Source organism: Lissotriton vulgaris, chromosome 3_1 (genome assembly GCF_964263255.1).
Source record: "Lissotriton vulgaris chromosome 3_1, aLisVul1.2, whole genome shotgun sequence".
Classification (NCBI taxonomy): domain Eukaryota; kingdom Metazoa; phylum Chordata; class Amphibia; order Caudata; family Salamandridae; genus Lissotriton; species Lissotriton vulgaris.
Window position 1 is genome coordinate 364292068 of NC_141689.1, and position 23072 is coordinate 364315139.

General features: G+C 46.4%; 1 protein-coding gene across 2 annotated transcripts in view; it reads right to left on the reverse strand.

The window, feature by feature from the left end:
- LOC147726460 (complement component C6-like) overlaps positions 1-23072 on the reverse strand; it is a 1142533-nt gene that overhangs the window by 905108 nt on the left and 214353 nt on the right. For both annotated transcript variants that reach the window (XM_086960582.1, XM_086960583.1), the window contains exon 5: positions 4865-5006. In XM_086960582.1, coding sequence (XP_086816708.1) covers positions 4865-5006 — 142 coding nt within the window. The remainder of the gene's footprint in view (positions 1-4864; positions 5007-23072) is intronic.

Genomic DNA, 23072 nt, shown 5'->3' on the forward strand with positions numbered 1-23072 from the left:
GTTTCAGTGAAAGCCATTTGGGAAGCATATAAAGCAACCTTGAGAGGCTTTCATTCACAATTGAATAAAAAGTGCAATTCAAATTTTTACGCTTAACAAGAAGATCTAAAACATGCTGAAAACCCTCTGATCATAATAATCAAGAACATTATCATGGGTGGGTATCGGCAAAAGATCCTAAGACTCTTACTGTTACTGCAGATTATAAATGTGGGATAAGTGCTGGAAACATTTTCAAAACATTTACAAAGAGCAGGAGGAAATTTCAGAAGGGACTTTTCTAGAGGACACTTAATTAGTTTTTTTTTTCTAAAAAGGGAATGACACTTTATTTAAATTTATTTTGCCTAATACCATTGTTAAATTCAGATTATAAAGTGCTCATTAAAATAACTGCAACAGGTATGGCAGCATTCATACGCCAAATAATTTATAAAGACCAAAATGGTGTTATACCCGGTCGTCAATATGCAGACACCCATTTTTTGATTGAGGCCCTGGATTATGTGACCGCCACTAACACTTATACATTATTTATTTTCTTAGACACAGAAAAAGCTTTTGATCGAATATGAAGGAAATTTCACTTGAACTTGCTTAATAGCAAGGCATAATTAAGACAGTACCTGCATTACTTGAAGGAGCAACAACGTTGTTAATATTGAATAGGACAATTGCTAAAAATATTTATCTTTGTGTGCACCAGACAGAGTTGCCTCTCTCACCAATTCAATTTGCTCTATATAAAATCATTAGCAACAGCAATAAAAGCAATCTCAGAGATCACAACCAGTGCTTATTGCTCCCCCAAACTTAAACAATATGCAACTGACTTAGTGGTAAGTACAGTTCCACATAAACACTCTATAGAAGTTCTTTTTCACTTTATCCCTAATTTTTCAAACTTTGTGGGCTACAGGTTTAATAAGAGCAAAACAGAGTTTCTTCTGTTTAACCCCTCTGATTACATGCTTCCAGACTTTTTAGCATCTTATTATAACTAGTCTCCAACGAAGTCCTTAGGTATCAGAATTTGAGGAGTTTCAAAGCCAGTATAAATTAAAATTGAACCTCTAATATATAATCACTATTTGAAATATTGGGAACATTCCTATCTCTATAATTAGCAGAGCTTCTATTGTTAAAATGAATATCCTACCTTTATTAACCTTTTAATTTACACCCAGGTGCATTATTTGAAAACATTGTCAATAAAATTGAAGGCAGCTTACTTGGTAGCTTTCTATAAAATTTAAATTCACAGTATATTAACCTGAAAATACTTCGGCTTCAAGAGGAGTTCGGTGGCCTTGCCCTTCCTGATTTTTCGAAATTATTACTTTTTCCTCATTTATAAAACTTGGTATAAAATACCGTTTTATTTTACTTTTCAATTTACTGATCAATTTAGCTACCCACTGATCAAAAACCATCCAATACGCAATCCCAAAATGATTCGCTACTGTATCCTGAATATATATATATAATGTCAGGCACCAACAGCTCTTTTGATATAAGGCTTTTCCCAATTTACATGCACACTTTTCCTTAAACACAATCCTCCTGGAGATTTCCAAAGCTGAAATAAAACAGTGGGAAACACTAGGGCTAGGCAAAATATGGGATTGGCTTTGCAACTGCAATATTATTTCAAGGAATACATTCAGCAGAAAACTATCTCTAATAAAGGCTGGTATTAATTTGCGTTTCATTAAGCAACCAGCGCTTTAAGCAGATTATCAAAATTTGAGAAAGAACCAAAAAAAGCAAAATTACTCTCAAGAGTCAAAATTGGATTTCTCCAAAATGAAGGAAAAAAGGAAATCCTCATGGAGATCTATTCCCAGTGGTGTAGGAAGGGGAGTGCGGTGGGTGCGGATCACCCCGGGTGTCATCACTGAGGGGGTGACAAAATGGCAAAAATATGTGTTTTAAACACATATATTTGCCATTTTGTCAAGCCGGGGGTGACGAAAAAATATCTGCACCGGGTACCACCTGATCTTGCTATGCCACTGTCTGTCCCACTATTTGGGAAGACGTATGTGAATATGATTTAACTGCATTACAGGAGCTACTCATGATGGAATGCAATTGTATGCCCAAGGGCTTGTGTATGATACTTATGGCCACTGGAATTATGTGGCAGGGGAGGACCAAATTATACAGCAGGGTTGATGAAATAATGCGACAAGAAAAGGCAAATTATGCTGCATAATGTGGCACATTTTGTGTTAGAATTACCTCATTATTTTGGCATCTTTTACACATCTTAATTTAACATTCTCTGGGCAATGGTTTCACCACTGTGACATCCTAATACAGCAGAAAAAAAGCAATGGGCACACACGTTGTCACATTTTAGTAAATTTGGACATGTTTGAGCTAGAAATAAATTTATTTTTTTTACTGAAAGCTGCAATTTATGCAGCAGATGATGGATTGTGTGGTAAAGGTGCCAAATCCACGATTAGAAACATTGGGGCCACAAAATCACATAACTCCATTGGCCCGATTATACTTTGACTTACCTGCACACCCAAACCCTAGACATTCCGCTAAAACTGCCAAGGTGTAAAAAAAAGGAACCTGAATTCATATAATTTGGACTTGTAACTATATACATCTGTTTTGGGATATCAGTCTGGAAGCCATCTGTAATTCTTTAGCCATACAAATAACTCCAGATGTAGTTGACATTGAATTGGGTGACTCTAGGTATCTGAGGATAGCAGTAAAAGCATCAAGTTAATGGTGGTTTTATTGATTTTCAGATATTTACATTGTACAGGCAATTGAAATATCCCCCCTATAAGAGAGTTGATGACAAGGAGAAATCAGTCGAAAGGAATACTTTGGGGATTACACATTTCCCCCCTTTGATGAGAAGCACTGTATTTCATGGCTGCACTACAATGTCCGAAACTTACATCAATCTGTTCCTAGTCCTTGAAATTGGCATGATGGCCCTGCTAGGCAGCCCATCGTCTAGGCTTTAACTATTTGCCATCAAAATAGCAGGTTTACACTCTCCATAAATAAGCCAACAATAACAGTCTGGGGAGAGTACTAACATGGTTATTTGCAGGAGTCTCCTGGTGATCAGGAATGCAGGGTCGAATCATTCATCTGCACTATATTGGGGGCCTTAGCACCAGATATGGAAGGCGATGAAGCTACTGGGGGGGAGGGTGAGAGCGCCAGTTGGCTCCTTGCCCTGTGGCGGGGTCCCGGCTAAGAAAAATGGCGGGGACTCCATTTTTGGCGGGGACTAGCTCATCCTGGAACAGGGAGGGCAGTCAATGGGTCCTGGACTCTCCGACCCTACCCGAGATGCTGGTGCTTGGAAGAAAACATTTGGTGAAAGGGGGTTGAAAGCTGGTGCGTAAGGAAAGGCGCAAAGCAGTGCCAGGGGGCCAAGTCTAGGGCGTAGTTGACAGGTAGTTACCTGGAATGGAATGGAAGCAATGGAGATGGGTTGTGGCCTGCTGGTACAACCCACATCCAAGGTGGCTCTGGAGATCCTGTATTGTAAATACAATTGTAACCTGTGGTGCAAACGAATATTGCACAACCCAAGGTAGCAATGTGTGTTGGATTGGTTTAATAAAGTTGGTCTAATGTTGACAATGCATCAACAAATAAAGAGAGCGTTATCTGAGAATTAATAAAGACTACGCAGTGAAGACCAGACACTTTTTATGGTGCCTTTTTGTGGTGGGCCAAAAGGGAGGCAAAGTATGGTGGGACGAATCGCACGTTATATGCAGACTATGTGTCCATGCTCTGAAATATGCTATGCTGTGGAGAAGTGTGGCTCACGGTGTAGAGCAGGCAGACCCGGAAGCTGAGGTCAGACCCGGGAGGGTCTTGAGCTCAAATGTCCACGGACTCGATAATTCTCACTTCGGTGCCTGCTCTAATCATGGGTTCTCACTCTGCAACTCTGGGCATTAAGCTTGCTTAATCTCCACAACGGCCCCCTGCGGCGGGATGCCTGGCTTTCACCTTGGGGATGCCCTGTAGGGGCTATCTCACAGGGAAAAACCAGGACGGGTTCCCAAGGCAAGCGCCGGGAAACCTCCGGGTAGCTGTGCGCTCAATAAATGCAATAATAATAATATTAATAATAATAATGGTACGCTGTGGTGTCTACGCTATTTATTGTGTCTGTTTTCGATGAACTATTTTGGTGAACACTGGTGAGGTGTATAACTTGCTGTAATCCTGGACTACCTAGCCCCCCTGAGACTGCGGTGGCCTATGGCTGGATATTAAGGTTAAATCTTTAATTTCCTTTAATCCAAATGATCAAATATGATATGAAAGTTAGTAATACTTATATGAGCAACTCCAGTATAAAAAAGGCTATACTCAACTGCATAATTTCTAATCAATTTAAGTCCTTTCCATTATAAATAATTTCCAAATAAATACATGGAATTGGGACTGGACAGCGTTTTACTGTCTTTTGGACATATGTTCCTAAAAAATGATTTGCACAAAATAAATAGCATCTAATTTCATTACATGTCAATTTCAAATAGATCAAATAAACACAATGTTATAAAATGAATGTGATAGATATATTTTCCTAATTAATTCAAGAGGATTTGCCCATTGCTGTCAGTGCGCATCCAGCAGGCATATACAGCATAGATATATATATATATATATATATGAATTCGTTGTTAATCCCTTTGTAGAAACGCCTTGGGATTGCCTGCTCCTTAACGAAGGAGCAGGCAATCTGGAAAAAGCAGACCAAAAAATGTTGTCTCCGGACAATAGCAAGCTCATTATTAGCACACATAACTAGACAATAGCAGCATATCCAGGAGAGAGGCAGACAATAGTTGCATACCCATTGCCCAGTAATTGCACGCTGGGGATGCTCTCATATCTCCTGGTGCACAGCGCCTTCTTCCGCCTGCAGTCTCTTTCGTCAGAATTGTCTCCACAGTCATTCTCTCCATTGCATTCCAGGGCACTGGCAATGCAGCGACCTGTTTCAATGAAATTGAATGGAAAATCGCTTTATTGTAGTAGTTAAATACTGGGATTTATGTTCGAAAAGTTTATGAACAGTCAAAAACATAATCCTGGCTGAGCTCCAGCAGGTAACTGAAAGGCTCACCATCACACATTTGGACAACGGAGGACATATTTACTAGAAACCGTCGAGCTCGGTGTTACAACAAAATTGTTAACGCCGCACTCCTGTAGTTGCAAAATGCAGGTATGCACGCATTTACAAGAATGCGGCGGTGCACCACTGCATTTCAACCAGCACTGGCGCTAAAGAAGCTGCGTGCGCTGCAGGGGTGATTGTTTATGTGCAGGAATGGACATCTTCTTGCACATGAACAATATTTACAGGCGAGTGGATGTTTCTATGTGTGCTGCAGAATGAAGCAAACTTGGAAAGAGCAAAATATGAGAAGAAATATAACATTTCTCCTTGTATTGCCTGCTTATAACAAGGGGATTGGTGTCATTACAACGCAGGCTATTACAATGCCTGCTGTTACAACGCGGTTTTTACATCGCATACCACTACAACGCACAGTGCTTTTAAGCGCTGGATAGTGATTTATTTAATTTACTATTCCAACTCCACCCCGTGGATAGTAGGGAAGGTGTTGGATAGTAAATTAAATATATTCCCTATCCTAGAGCGCCCCCCAGCGCAATGCGTTGTAATGGTTTGCGTTGTAATGGTTGCGTTGTAATGGTAGTGCGTTATAATAAATGCGTTGTAAGTGATGTTTCCCTAACAATGTAATTCCAGGCAATATCTTTGTCGTTGCCCCAAACGGTGTAAATATGGTCCAGCGCCAAAAAGCAATGGGTGTAGCGGCGGAACACCACTGCAACGCCTATTGCATGCCCCTTTCACGCTAAGTGCTGCATGAATAGGGGCAATATTTACAAGGTGGCGTTAAGCCCCATTAAGTGGCTTAACGCTGCCTTTTACTAAGGCGAAGGACTTAATGCCACAAAAACGTTGGAAATAGTGATGTTCTGATGGCGTTATCTCCTTGTACATATACCCTCGGATCTCTCTTGTCTGAAGGTATGGTGATCCATCATTGCCATTGACATAAATATAACAACATTGAATGACCTTGTTTTGTTTTCTTTTGCTGTCGGAGGACCACAATTTGGGTTCATACTCTGCTCTGTGGTCAGAAAAAAAACTACAACAAAAACTTTTTCGAAGCACTGTTATGGGTTGGCAATGTATTTAACTTAATGCTAAGAGATTGCCTGTGCCTCTTGCAGTGTACAATAAAGCCTGTGTGCCATGATGCCTGCGTTCAGGATGTAAATGTAAATGTACAGGAATTTATATAGTGCAAATCACCGAGCGGTTTCTAAGCGCTTGCTTTGGGAACCCGTCCTGGTATTCCCCTGTGAGATAACCCCGGCAGAGTATCCGCAAGGTGAAAGGCAGGTATCCTGCCGCGAGGGGCCGTTGTAGAGATTAAGCAAGCTATTGCCCAGAGTCGCAGAGTGTGAACCCGTGAATCGAGTAGGCACCGGAGCGAGAATTGTCGAGTCCATGGACATTTTTGGGACTCAAGACCCCGCCGAGCCGGGAATTGAACCCTGGTCCCAGGCTGACCTCTGCTTCCAGGTCTGCCTCCTCTAACCAGTGAGCCACACTTCTCCACTTCTCACTTGGCGCTACAGCAGACAGGCGCACAAGATCTCCTGCTGGGAAATGAGCATTAACACGCTCCAGCCAGTGTAATAAACTTAATGTGAATACCATTCACGTGATTAAATTGCTGAGCCCTAATAGTGCAACAATTTCTTATTTTGCGCTTTTTTTAATGCGCAGAGCAAGAATTCTTGTTCAGCAGGGCATGCTGGGTTTTGCATCTATTGCTCCTTCATCCCAGTCAAGTACAGGTGGCTGCAAAAACCGCAGAAACAGCGGGGCTGCCTCCAGTTTCACATCTGCATACCGCAGATTGTAAAAATCGATTTTGCACACCCTTAGTTAGCAACAATGCTGTATCATGGAAAAAGGACCTGTGATCAAGTTGTTGGAGATTTTCTGCAGTCTACGGTACATACACTAACCCAATAACATCATAAATTAGTACAATAAACTGCAGACATCAAAGCTTGGAAACTCACAAACATGGGTGCTGGTTCTGGGATTCCAACATTTGATATCCAGAGTGTGTGTGCTTACTCAGTTAGTACATTTGATCCAGTTAGTCTGTTTTTTTTTGCAAAATTAGGTGCCTGTATCAATTCTTAGACTGTATTTAAGTGGTGAATGAGATCATGACAGACCCAGGTTTGGTCATCCAATGAGAGGTTGTGCAGTTCTGGTCTCCTCATGTAGTAAGTCTCATGGTTGCAACATGCAAATGCCCCTCTAGTACATTATTCCTCCCTATGGCAATATACATGTTACCGGTGTCTCGTGCTCAGGCTATTATTTTAAGTGAGAATATATTCAACATATAATGGCCCACCGCAACATCCACTACCTAAAAGAGGACTTATTTACAGGGCAGAGTTAAGCCACATTAAGTGGCTTAACACTGCCTTGTAAATAAGGCGATGCCCCTACATTCAAAGGAACGTCGGAAAAAGTGACGTTGTGGTTGCGATAGGGGCTTGTACATATGCCCCCATATGTCCAAGTATACTTTCTTACTTAGCCACGTCATGCTCACTGAAAGCACTGCCTGCTGGTGAAATTGTTTCATCGGTTCCTAGGCCGCTGCTTTTGAGTCTCAACAAAAAGTCAGGATACCTCAACTGCTGAGTCAGCAGCTGCCACCAGCAGTCACGGACTGATTGGTGATTACCTTGTCTGCCTAGATTTTACGTCAAAGTTTGTTGTGCTGCGCTTATATAAAGCCTCAATGGGATGGTGTCACCTCTGGACTACGATCTTGTCACCATTATTGACACCTTGACAAAGTCTCAGTAAGCAGGAGTAATTGCGTACATGAGAACTGAATGCTGTCGAAGGTCAAAATATGTTTAATTCTGCAAAGAAGGCAATTACATTGTGAAGAACCACATCCTGTTAACAAAAGTGTCCCTGCACAGCAACACACTCAAGTTTCTGTCCTCTATGGTTAGTGTCATCGTCAGTTTCTAAATCTATTTGGCGTGTTTGTTTTGCTAGCTTTAGGCCTATAAATAGAGTGAACGGCACAATATTTGCACGAGTTTCTCTCTCTGTAAACCAGAAAAACAATGTGAATTCATCTTCAAATGATGGGCTTGCTCGTCTATGCTACTTTTTTTTTAGGTAACAAAATGTAACTTTTCGAGGCAGAAAACTTAGGCCTGTTGGCAGAAGCGAATGTTTACAACGTGCATTGTAAAGTTTCCTTTACCTTGATATGTGCCTTGATATGTGCAGGAGGAATGATATTATAATGTGCAGGGGAACGGATTTGGGCAATGTATTTGTTATTTTGTTTTTGAGGGAAAATATTATATGAATAATGAATGCTGCACCTGTATTCATAATGTGAATGTAATTAAACGCATGCGCCTGGACGTAAAGTAAGAGAAATGTATTTGATTTGAGGTAACACCTCGTGTCAGAGATCCGTTACTAACAACAATATGTTATCTATTTTTAAAAGTCACAATATTTGTTGGTTTGACCTGTATCACTTAGAGCATTATATAAGGGCCTACGTTTTTAGGTCTCACCTGGCGAGAGATATTGTGGATGAGGGGTTATGAGAAGGGGACTTGAAGCCCGACCCTCATTTTCATTGACTTTCATTGGCTTGCCATTGGGAATGGGGTATTTTAGTCAGGCCCATCCGGACTGGCTGGTCTGCTTTGCGGCTGTTGCAAAGCAATTTCTTATCTTTATTAGGGGCCATCTGTTTTCACTCATGTGCATGTTTATTTTTTCATCGCGTTTTCACTTAAAGTGAAAGCGTGATGCAAATATAAACAAGCGGTTGAGTGAAAACAGATGGCAAGTGCTTGTTCTTTGTTGGTGCACGTGCAATGGGTGAAGTTTCAAAGCGTGTAATGTGTGACTTTTCAGTTTTTCGCTCTTCCCACTGCGCTGTTTTGGCCGCTTCTCTAATGTATTGAGGGTGCTCCGCCCATCCCAACTCGAGTCATACTCGCTGTCCAGCCTTCTACTGATCCACCATGGATAGGCAGCCCCTTCAGGTATTGGTGCATGCACAATTTTAACTTTCCCATGCTCAAGAACTAGCCATGTGCAGACACAAGCACACTTGAACACATTCAGGGCACCAAGCGTGTGCAGCACAGCGCACTCTGTGCTGAAAGTTTTAATTAACGTTAAGGCTCAGCTGAGGTATGCTGCAGGGGGGGGACCTGGGTTGAATAATGCTGCAATGATCTTAAGCGCTTTACGTGAGCACCAGCTACATATGCCACAAGATGGTGGACCCTACGCCACGCCCGCTTCTTCGAGCTCCAAAGGTGGCAGCTCTAGGCGCTACGCGACAACCTCTCCCACGTTAACTAGCTGCGAATATTCTATTAGACACACTCTCTTCCCAAAATTTAACAAATACCCTATTAAACACGTTTAGTGCTGACCAGTAATACCCTCTAGATACCATGCTCCCCGCTAACCGATTCGTCTTACAAGAGCCTTCATTCACACTTCCGGCCCACACTCACCTTAACAGGCCGAAGCCTCCCTGTGACCTCCTCATGGCCTCTGAGTGCCTCAAAGACGCGGACCACAATGGTGATTTTCATGTCCCTTTCACATCGGCTCAGGCATCAACCCCAAAACATAGATGCCACTGGATATCACGCCGACACCGGAGCCCGAACCCAGTTCCTCAGTTCCCAGGTCACTATCTCCAGCTGTAAGTCAACATCCTCGCTTACTTCTAGTTAACTGGTGAAGTGCCTCGAGTCGTGCTGTGGGGTACGCTACTTCAGGAAACCGCCCAACAACCAGGTAAGGGGCAGAGCGGCACTAGATTGCTAAATCACAGTGTTGTCACTAGAAATTCTCAGTGCGCTCCCCCAGCTCCATGATGTAGAGTGAGCTGCCCCAAGAGGAGTGTTGCTCTATATCCCCCCTTTCGTCTTCTTACCCTTGGCCTGGGAAGGGGGAGAAGGTACCACCCTATTGGGTGATCCGAACCCTTGCTGGGCCGCCCTTTTGAGCGGCGCTTCCTGGCAGAGCAAACCACTTCTTTTCCTTTACGGGCTCTGACGGCCATTATGGCGCCAGTCCTCAAGGCCCCCTTCAGGGTCGGCATCTGCTATTTTCAGTTGCATCCCTTTGCTCGTCCTTGTGTAATGAGGAAGTGCCTGAGATTGGGTTTTGGTCAAACCTGCCTATTGTTTGCAACTGATGAGATGGGCCTCCTTCTCACAGGATGAAAGGCACGTAAAGACGCCATTAGTGGCTACTAAAAGCTATGTAAATGTAACCTTAATGTTCATACACACCTGCCCTCTTGCCCCCGAGTATGTACATGAAATGGTGCATGATGAGGATGTGTGTCAGTCAGTGATGCAGAACTATTCGTCCTCCCTGTTAAACAGATTGGCTAGTGGCTTATCAATGATTTTTCCAGCACTGTTACTTTTCTTAGCATTGCAAGTCTGTAAAACGCTATTTTTTCCTCTTGAGCTGCAACCAGTAACTGTGCAGCAGCCTGGAGCATAACCATGCAGCTTCTGTGAACCTGGCGAGGCAGCTTCTCCGAGGACTATTTATTGTCCAAGTAGTGTCCGAAACCAATAAATAACATTGTACTGTTGGTGCTGACATTGACCACGCGGCACTGGTCAAAGCCCTGCTAACCTAAGCCTCCCACTACAGAATAGGTGTTCTTCCATTTGATGCTGCTACCTGCAGCCAGGCTAGGTGGGGCCTGGGATTTAAGAAGAACCCAATTAGTTCGATCCTTTTGGGCTCCAATCTGTGCTGCACATTTAGCACCATGTGCTCCTGGAAGAATCACTCACAAAAAGTCCATATAAGTATCATCTGCTAGAACATACTAACAGTTCTGCAGGTTAGTGCCAGTACTTTTCACATCTCTTAAGTAATGCCCGGTTACTCACCGGTAATATCCATTACTCCGAGTCCTGGTCTCCGCGTCCCATTCCTTACAAGTGAGCAGCTAGTCTGCTCCACAGAAACCACTAGCCTAGCTGAGCTGTTTGCACTTCCCCCAGGATGACGTCACCATCTTTTGACGATAAGGGGAAGTGCATCAAAGAAACATCCTGAGAATACTAAAGAAACCAGAACGAAAAACAGACAATCACCCAAAAAAAAAAAAAAAACAGGGAGGGAGGGAAGGGCTCAGGAATGGGACGGGGAGACCAGGACTCGGAGTAATGGATATTACCGGTGAGTAACCGGGCATTACATCCTCGTCCTGTCTCCCCATCCCATTCCTTACAAGTGAGCCCATACCCAAGCACATGGTGATTGTAAGAAAAAAACAGACCAAACAGTTTGAGAAAAAACAGGTCCCTTTTTAATCAACAGAAAATAGCACAGATCATAAATCATGTACCGCAGAAAGGACACCTGCCCCAAAAGCAGCAGAGGCCGCCATCCCCAACTGAAGATGATAATGTGAAACAAAAGTATGGAGAGAAGCCCACGTGGCAGCATTGAAAATGTCCCTCAATGAGGCCCCCTTGAACATGGCCCAGGCGGACGACACGCTCCGAGTCGACCGACCCTGAACAGAAGAAGGCAGAGGACAGTGGGCAGAATCGTAAGCAGAAACCACAGTGCCCTGGACCCAACGAGACAAGGTGGACAAAGAAGGCCGAAGACCCAGACCCGAGAGGCCATAGGTGATGAACAAGGAATCAACCTTACGGAAATCAGCCGTACGCTCCAACTAGATGTGGAGAGCCCTCAGCACATCCAACAAATGGAGGAGCACCTCCTCAGGAGAGGCAGGAGCCAGAAAAAACACTGGGAGAACAATATACTCCTGACAGTGAAAAGAAGACACCACCTTAGAAAGAAAGAACCGACTTGGACGGAGAATGACCTTGTCAGCGCAAAAGCGCAAGAAGGAGGGAGAAGCCATCAGCGCCCAAATCTCACCAACCCTGCGCCCAGAAGTAATGGCCACAAGGAAAATAACCTTAGCAGAAAGGAATTTCAGAGCCACAGAGTCCAAAGGCTCGAAGGAGGACCCGTCAAAGCTCGCAGAACCAAGGAAAGATCCCAAGAAGGCACAGGAGAACAAGAGACAGGACGTTGAAGCAAGAAACTCCTCAGAAGGCGAGCCACCAACGGGGAGAGAGAGGAAACAGAGGAACCCCGATAAGCAAGAACGGCAACCCATTATGCCCGCAGGGAAGAAACCGCAAGCCCCAAGACAAAACCATCCCGCAAGAAGTCCAACACCCTCACGGCCTCAAAGGAGGCAGAAGAGAGACCCATCCAAAGACACCAGGTGGAGAAACTCTTCCAGTGACGGGCATACGACTTCAAGGTGGAAGGACGCCGGGAAAGCTGGAGACATTGTGCAACCTCCAGTGAGCAACCCAGACTCAGCAAACTCAACCTCTCAAGTGCCAAACCCCCAGCCGGAGGCGTCGCAGGGAGGTAAGCCCAAGAAGAGGAGCCCGCAGGGGGGAGGGAGACAGGGGAACCCTCCAATGAGGGCAAACTGAAAAGGACAGCAGAAGGCGGAACCAAGACTGCCAAAACCACCAGGAGAACCTCCGCCCGATCCAACTGAATCTTCTGGAGGACCCCTGGAATTAAGGCAAATGGAGGGAAGGCAAATAGCAGACCCTCTGACCATGGAATCGAGAAAGCATCGGTGGCCCACGCCAACGGAGAGGGAACGATGCTGCAAAACAGAGGAAGAAGGGCAGAATCCTCCGAGGCAAAAAGATCCAGCCAAGAAAGGCGGAACCTGAGGACAATCAGATCGAACAGATCCGGGGACAGACAGAGGGACACCGAGCAGGGGAACACCGTGCTCAAAGAATCCGCAGGCCCATTCTCCTTCCCCGGAAGATAGACCGCAGTTAGAGACAAGAGAATCGACTAGGCCCAAAGGCCGATCATCAGGGACAGGAGAAACAGAGCACGACACATGCCCCCCTGGTGATTCACATAAGAATGAACCACCTGATTGTCGGTCTGCACAGAGACCACCCGACCCCGAAGCAGAGGAGAGAACCAAAGAAGAGCGAACCAAACCGCCCTCAACTCCTTCCAGTTCGAGGACTGGAGGGTTTCGAAACTTGACCACCGACCCTCAGCCTTGGAGGTACCCAGAATGGCACCCCACCCCAAAGCACCGGCATCCGTGGACAACACGACCACAGACTGAGGAGGAAAGAGATCGAACCCCCGGGACAGAGACAGAGGGGACAACCACCACTGGAGATCCTCCCGAATCCCCGGAGCGACAGGGATGAGAGTCTCGTAGTCCAAGGAGGCAGGATCCCAGTGCGACAGGATATGATGCAACAGGGGGTACAGATGCACCCTGGCCCAAGGAAGGAGATGCAAAGTGGACACCATCTCCCCCTGACGCCGCAACCAGAGTCTGGCAGACACCCAGGACTGGGACAGAAGCCAGGAAAGGAGACGATACAATGTCAAATGGCGCTCCTGGGAGAGGAACACCATGCCCAGGTCCATGCGGAAGAGAGCCCCCAGGAATTTCAGGGACTGAGAGGGCTACAGGGAGGATTTCCGGTGGTTGCTAAGGAACCCAAAGGAACCCAGCAGAAGAAACACCTGATCCACATCCGACAAAGCCTGCGAAAAAGAAGGAGAGACAATCAACCAGTCATCCAGATATGGAAACACCAGCAGCCCCCTGGAATGAAGAATACCCACCAGAGGGGCCAAGAGCTTGGTGAACACCCTGGGCGCCAATGACAGGCTGAAAGGGAGCACCCGGAACTGATAGTGAAGGGCCCCCACAGCAAAACGGAGAAAACGCTGGTCCTCTGGATGGACAGGAATGTGCAGATACGCATCCATCAGATCCAGGGACGCCAGGAAGCCCCCCGGAAGGACCAAAGGCAGGATGGACTGAAGAGTCACCATCTTGAATGGACCATGGAGGACAAAGCGATTGACCCGCTTCAGATCAAAACAGGACAAAGATCCGAAGTGTCTTTCTTGGAGACCAGAAAGAGAATTGAATAGCAACCCTTGCCCCTCTCCAGCGGAGGAACCTCTACAATAGCCCTCTTCTCCAACATGAGATGCACACCCGCCAACAAAGCCTCTCTTCGCAGAGGAAGATGGAGCAGGGGAGTCTGAACAAAACCCGAAGGAGGAGGAGAGGAATACTCGATCCGGCAACCTTCCGAAATAGTCTGAACTGTCCAGGCATCCGGAACCAACAACCACTAGGCGCGGAAGGACTGGAAGCGACCACAAACTGGCAAAGGCAGACAGTCATTGAGAAGAGGAGGAAGCGGGGGTGGCAACACCGGCAGCGGGCCGGGGCTTGGTACTTCCAGGGGCCCCCCGGCCACGACCCCTGCCACAAAAGGGCTGAGAAGCACAACGAGCAGGAGGCCCAAAAGCCCAATGGTAACCAAACCCACAACCCTGAGAAGGAGGGCGGACAGGAGCCACCAGTTTGCGATTCTCCACAGATTGCTTGACCATATTCTCCAACCGAGGACCGAACACCTTGGAACCTTCAAAGGGCAACTTAAGGAGGACCAACTTCTGGGAAGACTCCGCCTTCCAGGAACGCATCCAAATATGATGACGGGCAGCGATGGAAGCACCAGAAGCAGCCGCCACCGCTCCCAAATTGTCAAAGGAAATATCAGACAAGTACCGCACCTGTAACTCCATCAAATACAAGAGAGGTGTGGCATCCTCGCCGTCTTGCAGCAGAACTGACAGGGATTGGAAATCCTTAAGGAGCGACTGAACCATATAGTTAGAATAGGCAGTCGCACAGACAGAAAAATTGGAAGCAGCATAGGAACGCCTCACCGCCCCCTCAACACGCTTATCCACTGCGTCCGCAGGAAGGGCGTCCTCCGAAATGACCAAGCCATGTGAGGAAAGGCCAGCCATCAAATTGTCAACCTTCACAGCCTGAGGGAACTCCGCAGCAAAACCCTCAAGAGGTTTACGCTTGGACAGGAAACGCAGAAAAGCAGACTTGTCCACCTCCTTCCATTCATGAGACAGCACATCGTGCACCGCCCTGTGCAAAGGAAAAGAATCAGGAGCAGGCTGGACATATTAAGTAAAGAAGTCACCCTCCAAAACATCAGCAGCAGTAGGAGAGAAACCCAAATTGGACCGTACATGGGGGAAGAGTTCAGCGAGCTCAGCACCCTGAACAAAGCGTTCACGCACACCCTCATCTTCATCAGGACCAAACTCATCCTCAGGAGCAGCCTGCGGATCCAAGCAACCACAAGGCACCTTGGGAGGAGGCCCAGCCGCGTCCCTAGCCAGGAAGGTAGCAGTCAGATCCTCATTAATAATGAGGCGCAGGGCATCAAGAGGGGCAGCAGAGGAAGAAGCCTCAGAAGCAATTCCAGCAACCAGCCGAGTCCAAAGGTACCAAACAGGCCGAAGCAAGGACAAAAATCCAGCCAGGAAGGACCCCTCATAAAGGACACGAAGTCCCGAGGACACGAAGTCCCACGAGAGCTGGAAAAGCGGGCCGCCACAAAAAGCACAGCCAACAGCCAGACTCGCCCCCCAAACGCTCCGTGAAATACGAGCACCGCACCTCCACACTCAGAAACCCCGCCCGCTAAAGCAGGGCACACGAGGAACCGAAAAAATACCCAGAAACGGCCGCTAAAGCAGGCCCATGCAACAAGGTAAGAGCGGACTAAGAAAAACGGCCGCTAATGCGAACCGCGTATCAAATGGCAGACCGCGGCAGAGGCAGCGCGGGGGGATCACATAGCAGCAAACAACGGGCAGCCACTAGAGCAGGCCGCCGAAATAAAAAAAAACAAAAAAGGAACTTACCACAACTCGAGGCAAACTCCGAACAGCACAGCACAGCCAGGCAACAGGCACTCGGTGCAGAAAAAAAGAACAGGATGTTTCTTTGATGCACTTCCCCCTTTATCATCACGTGAGGGTGACGTCATCCTGGGGGAAGTGCAAACAGCTCAGCTAGGCTAGGGGTTTCTGTGGAGCAGACTAGCTGCTCACTTGTAAGGAATGGGACGGGGAGACAGGACGAGGAGCTAATGGAGAGTTGGGGGTGAGATGCATTGTTTTGAAACATGAGTAAAACCATAGGCACTTCCTTCTGCATTTCTTGAGCGTTTGGTCGTTGCCTCAGGTCCGGTTCCTAGGTATGTTTTCTAATAAGCATTTGCAATGAAATAAGTTTGCATTACCATTCTAAATGACACTGTCTTTTATTTCTGTGTTTTGCAAATCTGCAAGTGGTGTATAAACACATTTTTTATTTTTAGGGGCATATGTATCAAGCAAATTCGCATTCGCAAAGGCCGAAATTCGCCGAATTTCGGCCTTAGCGAATGCAAATAGGCAGAACGGCATGTATGAACGTTGAAGCCATGGAAAATAGGGAATCACAAAAAGTGCAATTCTGTAGAATGCGAAAAGAGGCATTCTGCCCAAAAATTGCGATATTGCCTTTTTGCGATTTTCCTGTTTTCGAAAATCGCTAAATGAAAATCGCAAATGTAAGAAATCGCATAAAAATCGCAGAATGGCAATTTTCGCAATATACAGAATCGCAATGATATGTATGAAAAATTCGCAATTAGCGATTTTCGCAAATTCGCAAAATACAGAATCGTAACTACCACCAAGTAGGAGCAGGTGGTAACCTGGTGGAAACTATTTAAGCAGCAACAGAATTCAAAAAACTGTTTACCACAATGGCGGGGCTTTACATCATAGCAAGGAGGATGCGACTGAGAGCTGCTGCACAGAGGAGGCTGCGGCAGGAGAGGGCATTCCGTTTGCGCATCAGCATCCCCCAGCGCCTTGAGGAGGAGCTCTACACCCATTACAGGCTTGATGAAGACAGCATAAATGATTTAATAGCAGAACTCAGACCCTACCTTGAACACCCCACCCGCAGGACAAATGCCATTTCCACTGAAATACAGGTCCTGTGTTCACTACACCTCTTGGCCTCTGGAAGTTTCAACGGGGTGATAGCGTCAGCAGGAGGGGTGTCACAAAGTACCCTTTCGCGATTCTTCCATGCCTTCCTAGATGCCATGGTCCGGAGGATGCACCATCATATTTACTTCCCCAGCACTCCTCAGGCAATTGCACAGACAAAGCAGGACTTCTATCAAATCACGCATTTTCCACACGTGATAGGATGTATTGATGGCACACATGTTGCAATATCCCCCCCTCACACAATGAATACATCTTCAGAAATCGGAAATGCTACCACTCACTGAACATTCAGGTGGTGTGTGATGCCAAACACATCATAACTGACATTGTAGTAAAGTAACCTGGCATCACACATGATGCTTTCATCTTCAGACACAGTGGGATATATTGTAGACTCTCAAGAGGGGAGTTTGGCGAGGGATACCTACTCGGTAAATACCTTCAGACATAGGGGTCATTTGTACAAACTACCATATGCATGTCACAGGCTAACATATTTTTGTCTAACCCACAGGTGACAGTGCTTATGCTGTTCGTGATTTCATCTTGACTCCCTACCTCAATCCCAACAATGCAAGTGAATGCAGATACAACAGGGCACACATTGCTACCAGAGGCACCATTGAACGGACATTTGGTATCCTGAAAAGCAGATTCTGGTGCCTCCATAAGAGTGGAGGTGCACTCCAATACAGCCCCAATACTGGTTGTAAAATAGTGGTGGCTTGTGCCATGCTCCATAACATTGCCGCAAGAAAAGGGACACCAGTGGAACTGAGTGACTCTGGATCCTCTGATGTAGAGGGGCATGGACCTGGACGTATGGTAGCTGGTAGAGCGGTAGCGGCAGCTGGCTGACAGGCATGATGAGATAATGCGCAACTATTTTTAGGTAAGAAAAAACCAACACAATCCCAAGTAATGCAGGTGTGAAAATGAGCTTTAATTTCTTAATGGCAGGAAACGCATGACGTGAAAACGTACAGTAGTGTAATAGAAATCTTTTGCACGTGTTAAATTCACAGTGCCCTAAAAAACAATAATGAATGAAGCACGAGTCAAAAGCTGCACAGCCTATTGTTCATTTGTAGGTGCAGCCCTAGTGGTCCTGGCACTACGGCGTCTCTCTAGGGTTGGTGGTGGTGTGGTGCTGCTCCTAACAGACTGGTTGTCTTCCTCACTGGGAGTCAGCACTCCCGGCCCTGTTGCGCCTATTTGGCGCATCTCATCTACCGCAGTGGTCACCTGCAAAAGTGCGTTGGCAATGTCTTGCGCAGCATGAGTAAATTGGCGCTGCATCTCAATGCTGCGCCTGGCCTGGATGCTAGACATAGCCGCCAAGCGGTTGATGGCCCTGGTGTACCTGTCTTGTCGTTGAGTACCTCTGCGCATTTGATCACATACGGCCTGTAGGCCATCCTGCAGGTCCTTCCTGAGTCCACGGAAGCCCTCCCTCATCTCCCTTTGTAAGAGTTTTATATTTTTTGCCTGCAGGCGCTCAACCTGCAACATGTTCAGTTCCAGTCCTGCATACACAGATTCATCACCTCGCCCTTCAAATGGATTGGCTGCACATCGTCTGCGCCTGGCTGCACTACGTGCTGGTGTGTTGCAGGTCCCTCTTGCTCTGGCTGTGTGTCGACATTGTTGTCATTGTCACCAATTACATCAGCCTCATCCTGGATTGGTGCCAGAGGCCTGACAATCTGTCTCCTCCCATGTCTGCGGGTGGTCACTGGGCTCTCATCCCCATCTGTGTCGACATCTTGGCCGCCATCTCCTGACTCGTGACTCTCAGCCACTGTCCCACTGCCTGAGGGCTGTGTTGTAGATGGTGCTGTGAATAGAACAGCACACATTAATTTACTTCACTAACTTGCACTGTGTAAATACATTTTTCACACATATTTCTTTTACATTGGGCTCTTGTTTCACTGTCAAGAACAGCAGATTATGTGGTAGACTATTTTTGCTGCTATTTGGACACTTTGAATTACATGTGACTACATCTCCCATAATGCATTGCTATTGCTGCCTGTGTGCCTGCTTTGGACTACCTATCTTGTTTCCCGCCCCTGGCTCACTGCTGGGGGGTGTGAGGGGATGTGAGGGGGTGTGAGGGTTGTGAGGGCATGAATCTTACCTTTTCCTTCTGCTGGCTGGTCAGAGCTGTCCAAATCAGCCACTCCTCCCACACTCTCTGGTTGCAGGGTCCCCTCAACCAGTTCCTCCAGGGGTGTAGAATCAGGAACAGATGAGGTCCCACCACCTGTTATCCTGGACTGTTCCAGCCTTGAAGCTAGTTTCTCCTTAGAGCGCAGGCGCAGGTCGTACCATAGCTTTCGGAGGTTCTCTATACTCCGGGTGTCACACCCACAGCATTGACCTTGTGCTGGATTTCCTCCCAGATCCTCCTTTTGCGGCTCTCTGGCACCTCCCTGGATTTTCCTCCAAAAAGAAGTTCATGGTTTAACACCATTTCATGTATGAGAGCCTTCAATTCTGCCTCTGAAAACTTTTGTTTTCTCTTCCTGGAGCTCTCTGTCTCCTGCTGCCGTGAATCCTGCCTGGGCGTGGCTCCACTCTCAGCCATGTTTCTCAAGGTACACACTGCTCAGTTCCAAACACTCCTTCACTCTGCCTCAGATTCAGGAAATCAGGTGCAGCATGGGAAGTCACTCACTTCCTGGTTGTGATGTCATCATGCGGCAACCAGAGTTCCTGATTGGATCATTTGCGAAAATCGCTAAATTGTGATTTTTTTCCCGCAATTTGCGATTTTTCGCTATTATTTCGATTTACAGGTGCGATTTCTACAATTATGCAATTCCTACTGGTTAAGGAATCGCATTTGGGGTAATCGCAAATAAATAGCAATTTTTAAGGAATCGCTATTTATTTGCGATTTCATTCATACATACCGATTTGCGATTCTGAATGTGCGATTCGGTAAAAATCGCAATTTCAGAATCACAATTCGGGACTTTCATACATATGCCCCATAGTCTTTGCTTATGCGAAGCAAGGTTGGCAGTTAAACAGGCACAGTTACTGCCAGCTTTGCTTCTCGTAAGCAACAACTATAAGTACAAAGTGCGTGTTTACGCACCACTTGTAAGTTTTCTAAACATATTAAATAAAGGCATTGCCATCTACAATGCCAATAGCTCAAACTCTCTCAAATGTGAGACCTATTGTATTGCAAATGCTTGTTTGTGAAGTGCTGAGGCTCTCTCTATTTTTGCGCAGAGCTGTTCTTTTGTTTATTTGGAGATATGTTTGGTAGAAGTACTTCATTTTTGTGCATTAACTTATGTATTTTCACATCTTATTTATATTTGCCTAGATTTTTTTTTACGGAGAGTTCACTCTAACTTACATGGCCTAAATTGATTTTGTGTTGTTTTTTTTTTATATTCCGACTATGTTGCTGATGTAACTCTAAAGATTATCTGACTGAATCTAATGATTAAAGAGTGTTTTGCTAAATTATTTTTGCTCCGTTTTTAGTTCCTTTTGCGATTTACTGGTCCTGGAGATGGGTGTAGGTTTTCCCTATTCTTCGGTTCGTTCAGTGTGAAATATTATATTTGAGGCAAAACTGGGCTTCTTCAGCAGACTCCTTCTTATTTTCCAATTATTCATATTTTATCTGCGCCAGCAGAAACACTTTTGGCTTTTTTCTCTGTTTCTTAAAAAAATACAGCTGGCAGTTCAATAGGAAGGACGAAATTAGATAAACAAATGGCACTCCTGCATTCTGCTTCTGTCTCAGCGTTCAGTTATTTCTGTCTAGGATATTGTCCACGTTTATCTTTTTAATAGATTCAGGTTCCACAAAGCCACTTTTCCGTTCTGTCATAAAGATAAAGCTATTCCCATCCCAATGTTAGGTACCAAACAGGTGTGCTGGCATGACTGGGAAAGAGTTCAAATTATAGCAATATCTCTGCCTAGGAACATCTTTAAGCTCTCTTGACACGGTTTAACGTTCTTAGCAGAAATGTTCCATACTGAAATGAGAGATTCTACAGTAATCTGCAAATGGGTTGCAAACTAGAACTGCTTGTACTAAAAAACATCATGCAAATACATTAGTTTAACTAACATTTTCGGAAATATTTTAAATTAGGTCTTGCCTTTTGATAACTGAAGAGCATTGGCAGAAGATGCTGCTTACTTATGGGTACATGGCCCATGCTCCATATCACTCTCAATGGCAAGTCTGATGGGTTCAGTTTTCAGGAGTTTCTTGAACTTCATGTGGTTGTATTTCCCTCGTAGGTTTGGGTTAACAAAGTTCTAGAGTCTCAGCCCATACACGTTCGTAGCTCTGCTTCCATGTTAAATTCTTATTGAGTATAATTTTTTTTCATTCTGTAGTCTAATATTGAACACAACTTTGTAATGGGGATATAGTGGGGTGTTAGATGCTGTAGGTGTTGGACTTGGCCCATTTTGCAAGGGCATCCCAGAACTTTTTGCCTTCCTAATGTATTGTTTTTGACCTGTTTTTGTTGGTTTTTAGGTTTTGCCTGGCGAAAGCTGCGCTTTCTGCGCAGCTTTTTCGCGCAGGCGAAAACCTGATGAGAACTGTAGTGTGCTTTGGGTCGGCCCTCGTCATTCATTGGCTGGCTCCGTAAATGGAGCCTTGCCATTGGACGAGGGGCCTGTCCGTCAATGCCGGACCAGACACGGGGGCGTTCCCGACATTCTTTGGCTTTTGCCGACGTCACGCGACGCCGGGAACGCCCCCGAGTCTGGTCCGGCATTGCCGGCACTTCTGCGTCTCTCCTGCCCCGTGACTGGCCGGCCGGCCAATCCTAGCGCGGCCGGCCGGAAGTGCCCGCCCCCCGCAGCCCGGGGGAAGAAGAAAGACGGCAAGCAGTATGGCGGCGCCCGCGGGGCTCCCGTGGCCTGGAGGGAACCCCGGCAATCGGAGGACAACACCCGTCTACACACCCCATGGATATCAAGCTCTGACCTCCACTCACCACTTTTTCGGATTCCAGATGTCTGGGCTGCCCAGCCTGTCGCTGCTCGCCTCCCAGACCGATCGTCACGGTGCTCTGCTAGAGGTGCCTCGAGATCCTTCGAGGTTCCGCTGCCTTGACGCTCTGCCGATTTGGAATGCCTTGTCCCGTTACCTCCGTTTCCCTTCTTTGTGCGATGCTGCCCAGATGTGTTTGTCTGCTCTGAGCCTGGGATCGGCTCCCATGGACCTGCCTGGACCATCGTCCTCACTCACGCGCTGCTGCGGGGAGTTTGCTTGTGCGTGGTCAGATTGCCCTGGACGACATCACGGCACGGGCTCCGCTGGTGGTACTGAGCCCGGGACGATTTCGCTGGTTTATTCTCCACCGTGGAACGCAGAGCTGCACCAAGCGTGGAGAAAAGGTACACCATGTCCACCGCCCGGTCCCCCGCGTGGATCATGGCCACACCAGGTACCCAGGATGGCCGAAGAGCACCTGACTATCGAGCGCTAACCGACCCAGCGCTAACGGGCTCAAGATCATGCCCACCCAGCACAGCTAGCCGGCCGGCCATGCCAGGTAAGAGCGCTACCAGGGGTCTGCATCATGTTGCTGATTTGTGTGTCTAGTGTGCATCTCGTTGTGTTGTGTCTGTATATGCTACCTCTAAATCGGATGGGTTGTCTGTGTGTGTTTTGTGCTGTTTTTTGTCTATGTCCTGTTTCCTACGTGTCACCAGGTGGTGTAATATATTGATGGTCCTGTATGTGGGTCTGTGGGGTGTGCTGTTTTTTGTGGTGTCTGTCTATGTTCTGCGAGTGTTGCACTGTCTGTGTGTTTGAGAGTCGTGTGGGCCTGTAAGTGCTGTTGTGTGTTGTGTATGCCTGTGCCCTGCTTGTGCTGTGCGTGGGTTGTCTGAGAGACTCGTCTGTTCACGTGAGTTGTGGGTGTTTTACTCTTTAAAATATGATGCCTTTTTT